The 18664-nt window shown below is 36.0% G+C and overlaps 2 protein-coding genes across 6 annotated transcripts in view; one reads left to right on the top strand and one right to left on the bottom strand.

Moving 5' to 3' along the window:
* C2CD6 (C2 calcium dependent domain containing 6) overlaps positions 1-9466 on the top strand; it is a 123723-nt gene extending 114257 nt beyond the window's left edge. For 3 of the 5 annotated variants that reach the window (XM_059876757.1, XM_059876759.1, XM_059876758.1), the window contains exons 16-18: positions 2159-2233; positions 3254-6826; positions 8987-9466. In XM_059876757.1, coding sequence (XP_059732740.1) covers positions 2159-2233; positions 3254-6826; positions 8987-9277 — 3939 coding nt within the window. In that variant the 3' untranslated portion in view covers positions 9278-9466. The remainder of the gene's footprint in view (positions 1-2158; positions 2234-3253; positions 6827-8986) is intronic. The other 2 variants (NM_001078059.2, XM_059876765.1) reach the window with 2 other exon arrangements.
* Positions 9467-14764: 5298 nt separating this feature from the next.
* The window catches only part of STRADB (STE20 related adaptor beta), a 31159-nt gene continuing 27259 nt past the window's right edge, over positions 14765-18664 (bottom strand). Inside the window, exons 8-12 of the mRNA NM_001192081.2 lie at positions 17664-17835; positions 17259-17363; positions 16851-17095; positions 15807-15849; positions 14765-15351 (exon numbers count right to left, since the gene is read on the bottom strand). Of these exons, the coding sequence (NP_001179010.2) occupies positions 15208-15351; positions 15807-15849; positions 16851-17095; positions 17259-17363; positions 17664-17835 (709 nt within the window). The 3' untranslated portion in view covers positions 14765-15207. The remainder of the gene's footprint in view (positions 15352-15806; positions 15850-16850; positions 17096-17258; positions 17364-17663; positions 17836-18664) is intronic.

Genomic DNA, 18664 nt, shown 5'->3' with positions numbered 1-18664 from the left:
CTGCGGACAGTGACTGCAGCCACTAAAATACACTTGGTTCTTGGAAGAAAAACTATGACAAACCTAGACAGTGTATTATAAAGCAGAAACATCACTTTGCTGGTCCATATAGCCAAAGCTATGCTTTTTCCCGTAGTCATGTACGGATGTGAGAGTTGGACCATAAAGATGGCTGAGAGCCAGAGAATTGATGTTTTCGAGCTGTGGTGCTGGAGAAGACTCTTGAGAGTCCCTTGGACAACATGGAGATCAAACCAGTCAATCCTTAAGGAAATCAATCCTGAAATTCATTGGAAGGACTGGTGCTGAAGCTGAAACACAAATACTTTGGCTACCTGATGTTAAGAACTGACTCACTGGAAAAGACCCTGATGATGGGAAAATATTGAAGGGAGAAGGAGAAGGGGGTAACAGAGGATGAGATGGGTAGATGGTATTACTGACTCAACATGAATTTGAGCAAACTCAGATAGTGAAGGACAGGGAAGCCTGGGGTGCTGCAGTTCCTGGGGTCACAAAGAGTTGGACATTGACTTAGGGACTGAATAACAACTGTCCTGGATTTTTTTAACTCACAAAAGTATTGGATGTTCATCTAATCAATAATATAGAGTTAACAGTAAAATTTAATAGTGTCATCATCTTACCTTTTGTCCAGATTTTTCTCCCTTGAGAAAACAACGTTAACATTTTGTATCCTTTCATATATTTTTCCATGCTTATATATTAGGGGGGAGCTTTAATTTTTTTTTCCTACTACTTATTCTTCCACTTCCTTGTCAGATATATTTCATTTAACTTTAATTTTTCTACTAAATTGACTTAAAGCAACAAACTTTCAAATGTTAGAATTTAAACTTTTAAAGAGAGATTTTGGAAAGTTCAAGGAAAAATAAAATGAGCAAAAGAACAGATGTGGAAAAGAATGAGATGTATTTGTAGAGTTCCAAATTAAGACACGTTTTTCTGGAGGAGAGAAACTGTAGTGGGGAATTCTGAGATACTTGGAGAAATCATTTAAAGTCAGTGTCTAACAGTAGTTAATAACATAACATGGGAAACTGCTGAAGATATAAGAATAAAGTCATGTTATGACTGCTTAATATTAACGAATACTTAAACCAAAAGCATTTCTTATGAAAGCGTCATTCATTGAATTATTTTAACTGACTTGATATATAATGAAGCAGCTACAGACTAAAGGAAACAGTGTAGAGAAAAGTGCTTTATAATACTAAGTGTTCTGCAAAGAGATAGTATCATTAATGAGTTGGAGGTATACATGCATCTTATGATATTTTCAAAGCGCCATTGTCTTTCACTGCAGTTTTCATTGTGTGGTAGTAGGCACGTCGGATGAAAATTTAGAATGCCTAGGATTTAATCTGGTAACTTAGGGCAAAACTTCAACTGCAGGTTCTTGTGTAAAACAGAGAGTAGGTCTTGATTATCTCTGAAGCGTCTTCTGGGCTTCCCAGGTGGTGCTAGTGGTTGAGAATCTGCCTACCAGTGGGTTCAGTCTCTGGGTTGGGAAGATCCCCTGGAGTGGGAAATGACACCCTACTCCAGTATTCTAGCCTGGAAACTTCCATGGGCATAGGAGCCTGGCAGGCTACAGAGCAGGGGGCCACAAAGAGTTGGACGTGACTGAGCACACACATATACAAAGTGTCTTCCATCTGCAAAAATTCAGTGTTTCTGTAATTTTCCTGAACACCTTGATTTAGCATAAAGTGTTTCCTTAGGCAGTAGTTACCCATTTAACAATTACAGGTTGAGAGTCATTGAAATTGTTGTCTCACTATAATATCAGATGCCACTTATTATCTAAAGTGTTTCACAACCTTTTAAAACTAGATTAAATTTGTTTTAACAGTTCTGTTTTCTTTTCTACTTTTGTTTCTGCTTAAAGTTGCTGAGCATTATTTTGGTTTTACAGATTCGATAGAGTATTGTAGTGTCAGGGAAGTGAAGATTATTATATATGTCTGATATAAACTTCTTTTGATTATTAGCAAATTACAGTAGTTATGAGGAAAATATTTCTTTAGTTTTTAAAATGTTTACTATCTTTAATAACTATTGAATGAGTAAAATTATCTTGGGAAGTATCCTTTCATTACAAGCAGTCTAAAATTAAAACTTCTCTTTTTATAAGGTGGTTTTCTCACCAAAAGAATACATTTCACCATGTTTCAAACCAGAATATACAGAATTCAAACCAGCATATCAGGTGAGTCCTGAGTTTTCTTATCCCAATAGCAATTATACTTAATAATAGGTTTCTCTAATACTTTGTGTAATTCAGTGGTTCCAAAACCAGACTACCCATTGGAAGCACTCACCTATCTTTACAAAAATACGCATTCCCAGGTCCCACCTCTGACCTAATAAATCTGAATTTGGAAATGGAGCCTGGAATTTGTATTTTTAAAAAAAAAAAAACAAGGATTCTGATGCTGTTGCCTGGGTATCAATTAACATTTGAAAACCATATGAACTAAACAAATACTAGGTTGATTATTTCACATTTTGCCTTTTAAATTGAATAATGGGAGTATGAACAAAAAGTTTGAATAAGAGACTTCATTTTGAAAGGCTACTTCAATAATAGAATAGCCTAATCTCAGAGCTACAAAATTGCCTGTAACTATTACACTGACATTTCGCTGTACTTTGGAACTTTGTGTACTGTTTTCTACAGTTTCTGAGGGAGGCATATATATTTATCAAACAGCAAGATTCTACTGTAACATACTAAGGACATCATTGTTTAAATTCTCAAATGATCTATGCTCCCAAATCAATCTTTAGAGAATACTTTTAATGGAATATCTATTACTTGCCTTGCATTTTAAAAAAGTTACCCCCATTGCTACTAAAATATTTATATGGATAGGACTTAGATTATGATGTTAGCTTTTGTCTAAGCAAATTCAGCTAACACTGGAAATGGAGTTCTTAAAGAAAAACTATTGATGAGTGCCTTTTAAGTGTTCAAAATCTTTCAGATAGCAAAAAGCTCTTGAACACAACATAGTATAAGAATTAGGAATTTGAAAAATTTGCACTATGATTCTCATTATTATTCCAACTTTAAATATTTTAAAATAATTAAAGTTGGTTTTCTCTTGGTAAAAAGGTAGGAAGATGAATAAATTGGAAGATTGCTCACAGAAAATTAAGTAGAAATTTTATTATAAATTTCAAATGTTTCAGAATTTCTTACCTTTTTTAAATATTATAATTCCAGAAATTCAACATCAAGAATGGTTTTGATCCTTTTCTAAGGAATATAAACAACAAAATGTCAGTTCAAAAAAGGAAAGACCAAGATATGCTCAAATGTAGAAATATTTTAAGTGCAGAGATTATAGAGCATGAAGATCAAGACCCTCCTTACCCAACACATTCAAAAACTTCAAGACCTGCTAGTAAAACCTGGCCCCATAATCTTGACATCATTTCAATAAAGGCTTTAGACACTAAGAATAATTTAGCTGGTGATGTTGGTATCACCACAGTAAAGACTTCACACCCTATGAATAATGTGGCCCATGATCCAGGTATCATCACAATAAAGACTCTAGACACTAAGAATAATTTAGCTCATCATTCTAGTATCACCACAATAAAGACTTTAGACGCTAAGAATATGTTACAAGAAAAACTACCACATGTTTCTTTACCAAACTTTGAGGGAGACTCATCAGTGACTGGAAAAGTAAATGTACATAAATGTCGCCTCTCAAAATCATTAAGTCTTACTTCCCACATAGAAAATTTAAAACAATCAATGGTGCTTAAGTCAATTTTAAGTAAAAATCTGCAAGACCTTTCAGATAGATTATTTTCTACACCAGGTATTTCTATGGACCCTGAAGCAAGAAAGAAAAGTTACAGTTCTCCACTTCTGGTTATCCATGATGAACAACCAAGTAGTTTAGAAGATAAAGTATTTGAAAAAAGTCAAGATTTAAGTAACTGGCATTCAGAAGGAGGCATTTTAAATTCAAAGTCTCTTTTAAGTCAAATAATTAAAAATATTCCCCCAGATTCACTTTCAGAAGGCAGACCAGGAAATTCTCCTGAGGCAGAAGAGGAACCTGTCTCTGAAAAACACTTACAGCCTGGTGAGATAGATTTTCCAACTAAAAAAAAGAGTAGTTTCAAAAAGAAACATTCAAAAAGTGAAATATCTAGCTCCAAACCAGATTTGAATAGCCTTGTATATGATTATGTTATAAAGCAAATATTCACTGCACCGATCTTCTCAGAGTTGGCAAAAGGAGTGAAGGAAGCGAGTGAAACACAGATAGACTCACAGAGGCAGTTACCCACAGCTTGGGAGAGTTCGCTCTCTTCCAGTGTTCTAGTTCCCCACTATGAAGAAAGCAATAATGAAATAGAATTTCCACCAGCCAATTCTGTTATAAGCCAGATAATACAGGCATTTCCTGTAGATACTCTTTTAGAATCAGGGATAATCAAAGTGATAGAATTAGATCAAGAATACCAGAAAGGTTTTTTGCTGGATACAGAGACAGCTTTTGCTGAAGAAAAGCCAAAGGATTCCACAGAGGAGTATTCAGAAATCAGAGGCAAAGCAGAACCTCTTTCAGACCAGAATTCAGCCATCATTCACCAAGAAACCACTTCTTCTTTTAAAAGAGTTGAATTCATAGACAAAGGCCAAAATACATCCCCACATGATTCAAAATACCAGTCGACACCAGATAAAAAATCAGATTTGCCAAGTAATAATGGTCAGAGACTTGATAGAGAAGAAAATGATACAAGTTCTACTTTAGAAAACTTATGTACCTCATTAACAGGTAAACTTAATGACTCTGATGTAATAATGTTAAAATCTTTTTTGAAAAACATATTTAACTTTTTTTTCAAATATAATCAATCTGAAAACAGACCACCAGAAAAAGAATTAGAAAGACTAATTCAACATCCTTTTCAAAATAAGACAGAAGACCTTGAAGAAATCGAAGAAAATTTTGATACAGCAGACAAATTGGACAGAAAACCTGTTTTGAATCCAAAGCTGCGTATATTTCTAGAAGAACTCTCAGAGTCAGAAATAAAAAATTTAAAATCTGAATTAAGTAAACATGTCCAGCATTACCTTGTAGAAAAGCTTTCAGAATCAGGACATATCACCAAAGAAGACTTACCAAAAATCTATCAAAATCTGTATTTGATGAATGAGAAAGTAGAACCAAAAGGACAAAATATTTTTCTGGAGAAATATTCAGAAACTGTAAAAGAAATCATGTCTTTTGTAAATAATTTTAATCATCATTTCATAGATAAACATTTGGAAATAAAACTAAGATCTTTTTTAAATGAAGTTCTCCAAAACTATTTCCTGAAAAACCTTTCAGACAACAGTTTATTTAAAGAGACAGAATCTGACCCTATGTGCTCAAAAGTATCTTCTCTAAGAGCTCAAAGTGCCTCAGTATCTTTCCAGGAGTTAGGACAAGATACTTCAAGCAGGAGTTTTGGCAGTAGACTTGAAATAAACATGAAATATCCCTTAAGTAAATCTCTACAAAGCTATCTTATAGCTTTATCAGAAAATGAAATTTTAGATCTAAAAGCTGATTTAAGCAAACACCTCCAGAGCCTTTTTATAGAAAAACTGTCAAAATCAGGACTAATCACAGAAAGGCAATTAAAGGGGATAAGCCAGCACATAAATTTGGTTAATTTTAGTTCCACACCACTAAAATGTATAAAGCCAGATTTGTCTTTAAGAGATGAAAATCAGTTTGTGGCGGAACATTCAGACAAGCAAAATAAATATTCAAAAATTGCTCAGAAAACCACTTTACAAAAAGCTCCTGAGGAAAGACTTGTAGAAACAGAGTTGACCAAAAAGGAAGAAAAAGAAGTTTTTTCCTTAGAAAATATTAAAGAAAACCCACCAATAATTCAGGAACAGAAAAGACATTCTCAAGAAGCTAAAATACTGAGATCAATTAAAGTAAAACCCTGTTCCAACAAAAACACTCAGGTGATTCCACTAAATAAGTCTTCAGAAAGACTTATAGATACAGTGCCTAAGAAAAAAAAGAAAGAACATGGTTTCATGCAGTTTCCTCATGAAGAAAATTTTGAATTTAAAACAGAGAGTCAAGACCAACATAATTGGAATGGTAAATCAAAAATAACTCAATCAAAGGCTTGCTTTGAAAAGACACTAAAAATGAAGTCTCTTGACAAAAAGGATCACTGTAACACCTATAAGTTGATGGTACAGGAAAAACCTGAAGCATTATTGTCACCATATCAAAGAATTCCTAATTGCAAGATGCCAAATGGAGATGAGGAATATGTAAACAAATTCACTTTTCCTTCCAGGAGAAATAATAATCTAACTTGCCTCAATTCAGAGGCTGGAGAGAAATCAAAGTTAGAAGACCAGTATTGTCAGAGATTGAAAGGAAATAACAACAATAATAAAAAACAACATTTAGAAATATTTACACATTACAAAGAAGAAATACAAACCCTTTACACCAAACCAAATGAACTTTGCAACGAAAAATATGCCTGGGTGCCTGAATCACAGTTGCTTAAAATTTTAATAGCTGAGAAAAACTCAAAACCATCTCTCTTCCCAGAAGTACTAAAGAGAGAAAATCTAAAGCCCAAGGTCCGAAAAGAAAGAGATCGTGTCAGCAAACAAAAAAAGTCATTTAACAAGATAGATAGTGTATTACCAACTACACCGCCCAGCACAGGAATCCATCTAAGAAAATCTGTTCCAAGGACATTGCTTCATTGGACTGCAAGAAGAACTACACATGTAATAATATTTTTCTAAGTCTTTTATTTCTTTATTTGGCAAAGTTCTTTAGATAACGTAGAGTGTATGTGTCTTCATGCAAGTATGTGTGTAACCTTAATTGCCCTAAAATATACAGACCTCCAAATTTAAAAAAATTTTGACATTCAAATATCACCTTGCCTCATTCAAAAGGTAGTCAGAAAATCAAGGGACTGTTAACATACTTAGTGCCTTTGTATAAAATAGATAAAAGGGACCCCCCACCCCAGATCATGAATTAGAAAAAAGTACTCTTTCCTCCAGGCCGACTCCAGGCTGACACAGCCTGCGCAGGGTACACAGTTAGTTATGTGTACGGAAGGCTAGCTGTTTCAGCCCTGACTGACCCCTCAGCCGGGGGCTGTTATGCAGCCACACCCCGTGCAACCACGGGCAGTGGCTGTATACTACAGAAAGGCTGGGACTGTCTTTTCATGCAGATATAAGTATATAGTCTTTTTTCAGATCACTTAATTTTCTTTGTTTTTAAAACAAATATGAAGCTCCTATTACATGCCAGTTATTCTTCTAAGCCTTAGAGATATGCAGAATTTAGTCTCTTGAATTATGAATTACAGTTTAAATTTAGCTTCTACTCTTTTCTTTTTTCCATCACCACCCCTCTGCCTTGTTGAAAAACATGAGAATTCAAATCTATTTTTGATACTAACATAAAACAATTAGGAAGGTACCTCTGCTACCCAACTTTATACAAACAATTCAAAAGCAGAGTTAAAATCTAGAATGGAAGGGACTTATTTTAATTTTATGGAACATTGCTCTTCTCTGTTAGTATATATAAATAGGCATGACCCACAGTTGGGAAAACACAAATTCTAAAATGACATAATATTGATCATTTGACGTGCAGAACTATCTTTGAATGAGAAAATAGAAAGCAAATTATTAGCTTTAGTAAATAGTAAGGCAAATCAGTCACAGGGTAAATATTATCAACATAGCTTATTCTCTCAACTTTGGATTTCTCTTTTCTAAATTCAGTAATTTAATGAGTGTGTGTGTGCATGTACAGGAAAAAGGAAGTAAAAGATGTTCATAGTTTTTGGAGAGGGAAGACTTTCTGAAGCTCCTTCAGATAAGTGGAATCTTTAATATCACTTTTCCAAACAAAATAAGAAATTATGTTTATGTTTGTGTTAGGTTGCCCTAATTCTTCTTAGTCCTGCCTAAATTCTTTTAACTTGCCAGCTGTATTAATCTACTCCCACCTTCTCACCAGATCAAAGTAGGCTTATGGGGTGGCCATTCCCTTGGGGCCCAAGGTTTTAAGTGACAAACTGCTCAAACTGCAAAGTTTACGCTAATCTGAGAAATGGCTGATAACTTCATACCCTCCTATGGGTACTTATAGATTATATTTTTAATGTGGTCATATTATACAGATTTGAAAAAAAAAAGGAAAACAAAGACCATAATCCCACCACCCTAAAATAACCATCATTTAAAAAAATTTATTATGGCATATTTCCTTCCAGTTGCTTTCTTAAATGTAAAATTTGTTTAGTCTCAGAATGTCCACAAAAATTTTTAATATTTTAAACTCAATGGACATCAGTTTGAGCAAACTCTGGGAGATAGTGAAGGACAGGGAAGCCTGTCATGCTGCAGTCATGGGGTTGCAAAGAGCCAGACACGACTTAGCCACTGAATAACAACAAAAATCACAATAAACATAACCATATAGATGCTGAGCTCTGCATGTGTGTGTTGGATATATCAAAGAAGGTGTTAATTTTTAAAGAATGTTTAGATGATTTAAAAAGTGAAATGAGTTCATAATTTATATTTGGGGTTGGGGAAGAGCTAAATTAGAGGAGAATTAGGGCTGGCTTTGCCTGAGTCTGACTCCTGAAGACCCCTTAAGATTTCTGGTTTCCAGCTTCATATCTTGCATCTTTTGAAACAACAGATTCTTTGAAACAATAAGATTATTTTAAGTATGGTTTCTATGGTATCTGATGGCAGGCGTTGAATGTAGGGTCTGAATTTAGGGACCATCTATAAAACATTTGAATGCTCTCATTCTTTGTTAATATTATAAACTTTAGTCCTTGTAAATCTAAAATGCACTTTTAAGAAATCTAACTCACCAACCTGATCTTTTATTTTAATGTTTAGGATTGTTCGGATAGATTTGAGGAATTACATGTGACTTCATTTAAGCATCTTGAAAATGCAAAATCAAGAGCAAGGCTTTTAGAAAAGAGCCCAGATGATAGCCATAATCAGTTCAAACGCTTTGCAAGACCATATACTGCTCCAGAGGTTAACAAAAGAGGAGAAAGCTACACTGGAAAATTTACAAGTCCTCGAATGGTTTCAGCAGGCTTAGTTCATATAAATGATTCAATCCCAGAGTATGAAATCCATAAAATGCGGCCAAAAAAAAAAATTAAAAGAGAATATTGAAAAATGTTTGCTCATTTGTGATATTATCCAAATGTTAAACAGTTCAGAATGATATGTGAGGCCAAAAGAATAGCATTTCTCCAATTAGCAAAATGGTTTGGAGATCAGTCCTTTTTGTGTGATAGGAATCAGTAACCAAATTTCATCTTGTTAGAACCATTTTGTTTTAATTAAAATGAAAAAGAAACACTTTTGATGTAAATGTGTTTTTGTTTGTGAACCTTAGGGAACAAACTCAGAAATATGTATTCATTAGTAAAGTTTTATTTCCCAGCTTTCCCCCTTTCCACTATTCTCTTATTTCCCAAATCTTTGCTATGCTCTAAATTATCCCTGACCACCCAGTTTCAGGGTCTCTATTTGAAGTTATGTATGTTTAGCCTTTGGTATGAATATACTTTAACTCTTGAGCTCTAGATTCAATAGTATGCAACTCCCTGGGCCTGTAGAACATCTATTAATTTCAATATCATCTGATACTACAGCTTTTAACACTATAAAGATAATAAAAAAACAGGTTTAATAGTACTAAGACCTGAGGCATCTAATACACTGGAGTGACTTTCTAACTTTGACTATGAAACAGCCTCTTTAATAACACAGAACTCAGGAAGAAACTGTATAAAAAAAAGAAACTGCATTACAGTATCTAGCTAATCAGCATAGGATTTAAACCAAGAGATTGGTTCTATTCTTACCAAATACAATATCTGAATATTGTTAAACTTTGGTTTACTCTTGAAAAGTAAGAATTTCAATTTATAGAATTTTTGTCAGTTTCCATTTTCTACCATAAATCATAAAGTCTATGGAGTTCAAATAGAATTCAAATAGATGGAAAACATTAATTCCTGATCACTCATTTAATAGCATAATCAAAGTAGTAATTTTGGGAGGGAGACCAAGAATTTCTAGCAATTCTCAAAGTTGCCGGCGCATGTATCAATGAGTATGACTTGGAAAGCACAAATACCCTTGGATCTTCCAAGTAGAAGGAACATAGGGAATTGGTTTCATGGGTAATGGAAAACAGGGCTAAGAAACTAAAAGGGATGATGTGGCGATCCAGAGATTAGCAAGAGGAGAAAATACCACCCCTCAGGACATCAGGAAGAAGTGGTGTGACCCAAGTCCTAAAGCCAGAAGTCAAAGAAGATACAACCAGTGAGAGACACAACAAGAAACTGGGGAGTGGGGCAAGGAGTGAGAATTGTTCTCTCTCCTTCTGCCCTCTGAAAGTGTTAGTCGCTCAGTCATGTTCAACTCTTTGCGACCCCATGGGCTGTAGCCTCGTCCATGGAGTTCTTCAGGCAAGAATACTGGAGTGGGTTGCCGTTCCCTTCTCCAGGGAATCTTCCCAACCCAGGGATTGAACCTGGATGTCCCGCTTTGCAGGCAGATTCTTTACCGTCTGAGCCATCAGGGAAGTCCTGGAAACTGGGAGAGTGAGGGAGCATGGGATGTTTAATTTCCAGTGAGGCAGAGCAGAGGAAGCATGGAGAAATGTATTTGACAGCTAAGAGGCAACTAAACAACACTTATGGAAAAAACCATTGATCTAGCTTGCAGTAAGGCCTTCCCTGGTAGCTCAGCTGGTAGAGTCTGCCTGCAGTATAGGAGACCCTGGTTTGACTCTTGGGTTGGGAAGATCCCCTGAAGAAGGGATAGATTACCCACTCCAATATTCCTGGGCTTCCCTGATGGCTCAGGTGGTAAAGAATCCACGTGCAGTGCAGGAGAGCTGGGTTGGGAAGATCCCCTGGAAAAGGGAAAGGCTATGCACTCCAGGATTCTTGGCTGCAGAATTCCATAGACAAGGAGCCTGGCAGGTTACAGTCCATATGCTCGCAGAGTTGGACATGACTGAGTGACTTTCACTACTACTAGCTTGCAGTAAAGGAGGAAATAACTTACTAGATGGAAATCTCAAATCACTTTGCCTCATTAAACTTTTAATGGCAATACTGTGACACAGTCAAAAATCTCCTACCATGGAAATAAACTTTTTTCAAGTCTTTTTAAAAATCAGCAAAAGCAGAAGACCCATGCCCTTTATTCAAAGAATCCCTTAAATATTTATTAAATGTCTAATGCCAAACATTTTGCTAAACACTATATACTCGTGAATAAGACAATGTTCTCAAGACATCCTCAGTATACTGGGGACATAAACACAGAATTAGAGTCACAAGTGTTGTTGGGGAAAGTACTGTAGAAACTCATGGAGGGACATTTTGGCCAAAGTGGCTAGGCTAGTTTGGATCCTTCAGAAAGCAGATACCAAGATGAGATCAGTCACATATGGTAAGCAGAATAATAACTGCCCCCACCCCCACCCCCAGTCAACAACATATCTACAACCTAATCCCAGGAACCTGTGACCATGTTACCTTACATGGCAAAAGGTACTCTGAAGCTGTGATTAATGATCTGGAGATAGAGAGGCTATTCTGGATAATCTGAATTGGCCTGACATAATCAAAAGGGTTTTTAAGACAGAAGCAGCAGGGTCAGTCAGAGAAAGACAGAGGTGCGATCACTGAAACAGAAATGAAGTAATGCTGGCCTGTGAAGCAAAGGAAGGCTGGAAGTTTCTAGAAGCTGGAAAAGGCAGCAAGTTCTCGAGAGCTCGCAGAAGGAATGTAGCCCTGCCAAATCATTTTACAATTCTGACCTCCAGAACTGTAAGATAATAAACTTGTGGTTGTTTGAAGTCACTAAATTTGTGTTAATTTGTTATAACAGTGATGAAAAAAAAACTGATACAGCATTCCAGGATCCTCAGGAACAAAATTTAAGGCATTCACTCTCAGAGGGAGGCTGTTAATTACCATATCTACTTCTTTTGTTGTTCAGTCACGTCCAAGTCTTTTCGACCCCATGGACTGCAGCATGCCAGGTTCCCTGTCCTTCACTATCTCCCAGAGTTTGCTCAGACTCACATCCATTGAGTCAGCGATGCCATCCAACCATCTCATCTCCTGTCGCCTCCTTCTCCTTGGGCCCTTAATCTTGCCCAGCATCAGGGTCTCTTCTAATGAGTCAGTTCTTCACATCAGGTGAGCAAAGTACTGGAGCTTCAGCTTCAGTATCAGCCCTTCCAGTGAATATTCAGGGTTGATTCCCTTTAGAATTGACTAGTTTAATCTCCTTGTAGTCCAAGGAACTCTCCAAAGTCTTCCCCAGCACCACATTTTGAAAGCAAAAATTCTTTGGTGCTCAGCCTTCCTTATGGTCCAACTATCACATCCATACATGACTACTAGAAAAACCATAGCTTTAACTGGTTATGGGATGTTTAATTTTTTTGTTTTTGTTTTGTTTTTTTTTAAAGTTAACCATTTTTATTTTAAAAATTCTTTTCTTTTTAATGGGTGTACATGTGTTCCCCATCCTGAACCCCCCTCCCACCTCTCTCCCCATCCCATCCCTCAGGGTCATCCCAGTGGACAAGCCCTGAGCAACCTGTCCCATGCATTGAACCTGGACTGGCGATCTGTTTCACATATGATAATATACATGTTTCAATGCTATTCTCCCAAATCATTAACTAAAAAAAGTTAACAGTTTTTAAAAAATTTGTTTTAATTGGGATATAATGGCTTTACAATATTGTGTTAGTTTCTGCTGCACAACAACGTGAATCAGCTGTAAGTATCCGTATGCCCCCTCCCTCCTGGTCCTCCCTCCCACCCCATGCCCCATCCCACCCCTCTGGGTCATCGCAGAGAACTGAGCTGAGCTCCCTGTGTTACATAGCAGCTTCCCACTAGCTAGCTATTTTACACATGGTAGTGTACGTATGTCAGTGATAACTCAATTCGTCCTACCCTCTCCTTTCCCACCATGTGTCCACAAGTCCATTTTCTATGCCTGCATCTCTTTTTCTGCCCTGCAAATAGGTTCATCACCATTTTTCTAGATTCCACATATATATATGCATTAATATACAATATTTTTCTTTTTCTGACTTACTTCATTCTGTACGACAGATTCTAGGGTCATACATATCACTGTAACTGACCAAATCTCATTCAATTTCATTCCTTTTTTGTTCCTTTTAAGCTCTGTGATGACCTAGAGGAGTAGAATGTGGAACTGGGGTGGGAGGGAGGAGGTTATATACACACACACATATATAGCTGATTCACACTATTGTACAGCAGAAACTAACACAACATTGTAAAGCAATTATCCTCCAATGAAAAAAAATACCTTACAAATACACAGAAAACCTACAGTTACCAAAGGGTTAAGTAGGTGGAGGGATAAATCAGACGTTTGGGATTAACAGATACACACTACTATATATAAGTAAACAATAAGGATCTACTGTATAGCACAGGGAACTATAGTCAATATCTTTTAGTCTATACTAGAAAAGAATCTGAAGAGAACATGAGAGAGAGACATACATATATCACTTTGCTATACACCTAAAACTAACACATTGTAAGTCAACTATATTTACTACTTAAAAAAAAAAAAATCCACTGGCTTTGTTTCTCTGGAGAACCCTAATATAGTGGAACTGAGAGGCACTGTACCTTGGCCTCCAGTCACCTTTTGCAGTACACATATTGACTCTCCACACAGATTTTGGAGAATTTCCTCTATGGTTCCTCTTGCTGAGGGGAATTTAGGAGGTTAGTGAGATGAACTATAGCTCCCCGACCCCCAACTACAGCCCCACCTCAAAGCCTCAGTTGGTACTTGTCTCGTCTCTCTCTACTTTGGCAAGTCTTGGAGGCTTCTTGATGGAGTAACCCAAACATCCTTGAGGGAGACTGGCCAATAAACATGAAAAGATTTGTGTTTTTAACTATTAATTTGTATATTATTTATCTCATTAGTATCAAGTCTTAAAGCAATCATTTAAAAATAATTTTTAATGTAATGTCAAGTGTGTGCAAGTAAAATCTGCTAATTGAGGTAAACCCAACTTATCACAGTCCAAAATACATATTCCCTTTAAGACAGCATAGCCCCTTTGGCTAATAAGGTAAAACCTCAAGTTCTCTATGTCTTTATATGTTGTACCCCCTACAGGAGCAAGAATAATCATATAAAGGGCTGGAAGATCTGCTTCCACTGAATCAAATACCAAGTTGTCCCCAGTTCAAGAGGTTATATATCTATTTCTCTGAGAAAGAGCTTTCCTTGGCAAAACAAATTATAATCTATGTTTTAGCTCTGTCAAACCACACAAAATTATTAAGTATAAACTCAATTCAATAAATCTTTATTGAGCTCCCATGGAGTGCATGAATTTAGGATCTATAATTTACATAAGTAGAAAACTGTTACTTTAGCCCCTTTAAAAAAAAAACAAATTACAACTTCTGTGTGTATTTCAAGTGAATCATTTAATGTGAGTGAGGCTCAGTTTGACATTACCAGAAATATTAACAGAAGAAAGTGGGAAAGTATAAGCATTTTCCCTTCTATCAGAAAAGGGTTTGACGCCAGGATAAAACCCTGTTGTTTTAACAATGGCTGATCAAAAAGGCTAGGATCTGGAAGTAAAAAATGTACTTAGAAGCACTGTCCTCTGTGGGCTCATTCCCCTGAGGGCAGCAAAATTCTGAAAAATTTAACTGGCTCAAAAATCATACTGAGAGATCAAAAAGAAGAGTTAGTCACAGCTTGGGGAAGAGTATTTTTTTCATGTCATCTGTCATCTACAGATGATACTAAATGTAGTTAGAGTAATAATTCCAAAGTTTCCCTGGAGTTGTCAGAGCACTCTGAGCTAACCAAACGGGCTATAAACTCCTGCTCCTTTGAACAGAGTGGTTTCAAATGATACATTCTCCAGTGCACCAACTGTATTTTCAAGTATAATTCTAGTATTTGTACCTAGCAATACAGAAGAAAAAGCAGCAGGGAGAAAGTGTCAAGTATATAGGACATAAAAGGATCCGGCAGCCCTAGAATTCCCAGTTTGAGTCTTTTTCATCAGGAAAATCACATTCTGGCTCAGTCCACGGTGATGCTGGAGACAGTGATATTGATGGCTTGTGACAAGGAGGAGGCAACAGTGAAAGTATTGAACTCTGGTTTTCTTCTTTCATCTGTTAAATAAACTCAAAATAAGGTTGAAGGCACATAAATTCAATACATTAACTTTTAAAAAATAATAACTTTTAAAGAAGTCATGTTATAAGTGTTTAAATTGTTTTAGGTATTTTCATTTAAACATGCCTTTGATTCTGATCATCTGAAAACAAGAAGTAGTACTAACCAAATAAACTGATTTTTATCAGAATTATTTTGCCCCTCCATCATTTCTAGCCAATATAGAAAAATACCTCTAAATTAATCAAAATATAAACTTAGAATAAAGTAACATGTGATGATATTCCATTTGTTTTATTTTAGAAAGTCTACAAAAATGTTTTGTTTTAATTTTACCTTGTAAGAAAGTTATTAAGAATCTCAGTAACCAAACTGTCCCATTAAGCTAACAAAATGATGTGACTGTAATAGTACTAAAAAACATCTAGACAACAAAGATAAATTAGCTCACCTGTTTGAAGAAAACATGGGACAGTAAGCTGCTTGCTGATGGCCTGAAATTTTTTTTTAAAAAATTATAAAAAAAGAACCTATTAGAATGTAGATATTTTGGTTTAAACTGTTAGAACATAAGTTTAAAGCTATAAAACTCAATATACAAAAATCGAAAGGAAAAAGGATGTATGTAAAGAGGTCCAATTCTTAGCTTCAACCTTGACTAATTAATTCTAGAGATTGTCTTCAACTACTCCATGATTTTCCTCATAGCTCAGTTGGTAAAAAATCCGCCTGCAATGCAGGAGAGCCCGGTTCGATTCCCGGGTTGGGAAGATCCGCTGGAGAAGGGATAGGCTGCCCACTCCATAGTCTACCCACTCCAGTATTCCTGGGCTTCCCTTGTGGCTCAGCTGGTAAAGAATCCACCTGCAATGTGGGAGACCTGGGTTCGATCCCTGGGTTAGGAAGATCTCCTGGAGAAGGGAAAGGCTATCCTCTCCAGTATTCTGGTCTGGAGAATTCCATGGACTGTATAGTCCATGGTGTCAAAGAGTTGGACACGACTGAGTGACCTTTACTTTCACTCCATGACTTAACATTTATTAGGCACTAACTAATTGTAACAAATTATCCTAGGCATTAAGGAGCTTAAAAAAAAAATTGACACCTTATTTCTAAAATATTAATGCTAATAGTTATCTATGATAATAATTACTTTAATACCAGCAACTAACACTCTTGTACTGCTTGGAAGTTTCTAAAATGGCTTAACATAAGCATAGTAACTCATGTCCAGAAACATTAACTGATTTTTGTAAGGGGATTCGGTTAGGAAATGATACAGTGGGGACTCAAGCCCAAGTATTGACTTCAAACCTAGTATTCTTCCCATTTCTTCACTGTCTCTACTTGCTTTAGGCAGTGGTATTTTCTGGATTAGTCTATAGTTTTTTGGAAAAAAGACTGATAGAAGATTTGAACTTGGCATGAAGCAAATATCACAAAAACTTTTATGAAACACGGATGTTTTATGCTATTTAGATCTGACCGGTATTACCTTTTCTCAGGATCCTGTTGCAAACAGAGCTGTACCAAGCTGAGGAAGGCAGGAGAGAATGTTTTTGAGGAGGGTGTTTGCAATCTGTCACTATTTACGGTGCGAGTTCCACTGGAGACATGTACACTTTCTCCAATCCCAGAGTCTACACCTGATCGTGAATTTTTCATTCTGGATTCTGACTGAGGAAAAATACTGGCATCCAATGGACTGTAGGGAGGACCTTTCAGTTTCTGTAATAACATCTAAAAGAAGAAAATTTTCCTTCAACCTTTTTCAGGCAAAATATTAAAACAATAACAATGACAGTAAGGATCCTAAGAGTTTAAAAGATGTTTAAAAGAAATTATCTAGAACATAAGGGATCTCGTGAAGGGAAAGTAGTTCAGGAATTTTGGCAGCACTTACCTGTGTCCTGTGCATGTCTTGGAAAGGAACCTGCCCACTGGCCAATTCACAGGCTGTAATCCCAACGCTGTAAATATCTGACTTTACATTATATCCATGTAAATCCTATAGAACAATTAATTTGAAGTCCTTTAGTGTAAATACCCTTTAAAAAGTTATATACATATGCTTTTTTTTTGATAAAGGATGGTGATTAATAATGGAAAAAACTCGTGAGAAATCAAGATACACCTAATATTTGATATACATTTAAAAATTCCTAACAATAATTTTGATAAGAAAGAATAAAAAAAGTCTTGCAGTAGGCCTTTCATCAGTCTGAATGTAAGGGCACAATTGTCCTTTTGTCAAACTCAGAAGACACTCAAGACGCATAGACAACCCAATGCAATGGCCACACCTGACCTGTCTCAGTAGTTCTGGACTCAGCCACGGCTGCACTGATGTGCTGAACTGTGGGAAATCATACACAGCCCTATGCCTCTGTCCGTGCTTAACCAAACTATGCAGGTGGAACAGGCCAGAGAGGGTCACTAGGCCATCACCAGAAATGAGGATATGGCTGGCTTTAATACTCCTAGAACAAAAAGAAACAATCCTAAATACTAAGAAATTGGCCAAGAAAGAAAGAATAGAAATATGGTCAGAATAAATTCATGTATTCCCTTGGAAATTAAATACTCTTTATAAAATAATATTTAAAGCACGAAGTTATAATTTAAAGTTAAATGCAATATTATCCAATAAAAGATAGCCTCTGATGGTATTAACAAAACTTATAAAGACATGCCTAATATAAAAATTTCCTTTGTCAAATATAGAAGAGCCTTGTTTTTCATTTGAAACATGGAAAATTGGAAACTAATAGAGCAGGATGGCCAATAGTCTGGTAAAGTATAATAAAAGCTTGATTAATTAGAATACTATCTGTTAGAAATCTTCAGTTAACCAGAATGCTGCTAAGAAATAATAAACAGTAAGAAAAAAAGCTTTAAGGAGGTAAAATAATAAGAAAACAAGCTTATTTAAAAGTAACTTAATTAAAAAGGAAAAAAATTTCCCAAGTATCTCAGAGCAGCACTGTTTTCAACATTCAGCCGATCACTTCTGTACCTACAGTTTGGCAACTAGAGAACTGGTATTTAGTATGATAATCTCAATGTGCTACATACAAAAACACTTAAGAAATCAAAGGTTTAGTTACAACCTGTATACAATATAAACATGACATAAAGCTGAAAAGCAGGTAAAGCAGCTCTTTATTTGCTTAAGAAAAAAACAAAACACAAGAGCTAACTAGGATCCCACTCCCCACAGCTTATAGTTGAAACAGGCAGGTTCTTGTATCCCTCATCACTGAGACATGAGCTCACTGGAGAGCAGGCATTTCACCCCAGTGCTGAGCA

The sequence above is a fragment of the Bos taurus genome, chromosome 2 (assembly GCF_002263795.3).
Source record: "Bos taurus isolate L1 Dominette 01449 registration number 42190680 breed Hereford chromosome 2, ARS-UCD2.0, whole genome shotgun sequence".
NCBI classification, from domain to species: domain Eukaryota; kingdom Metazoa; phylum Chordata; class Mammalia; order Artiodactyla; family Bovidae; genus Bos; species Bos taurus.
This window is presented reverse-complemented; position numbering and strand designations above follow the sequence as displayed.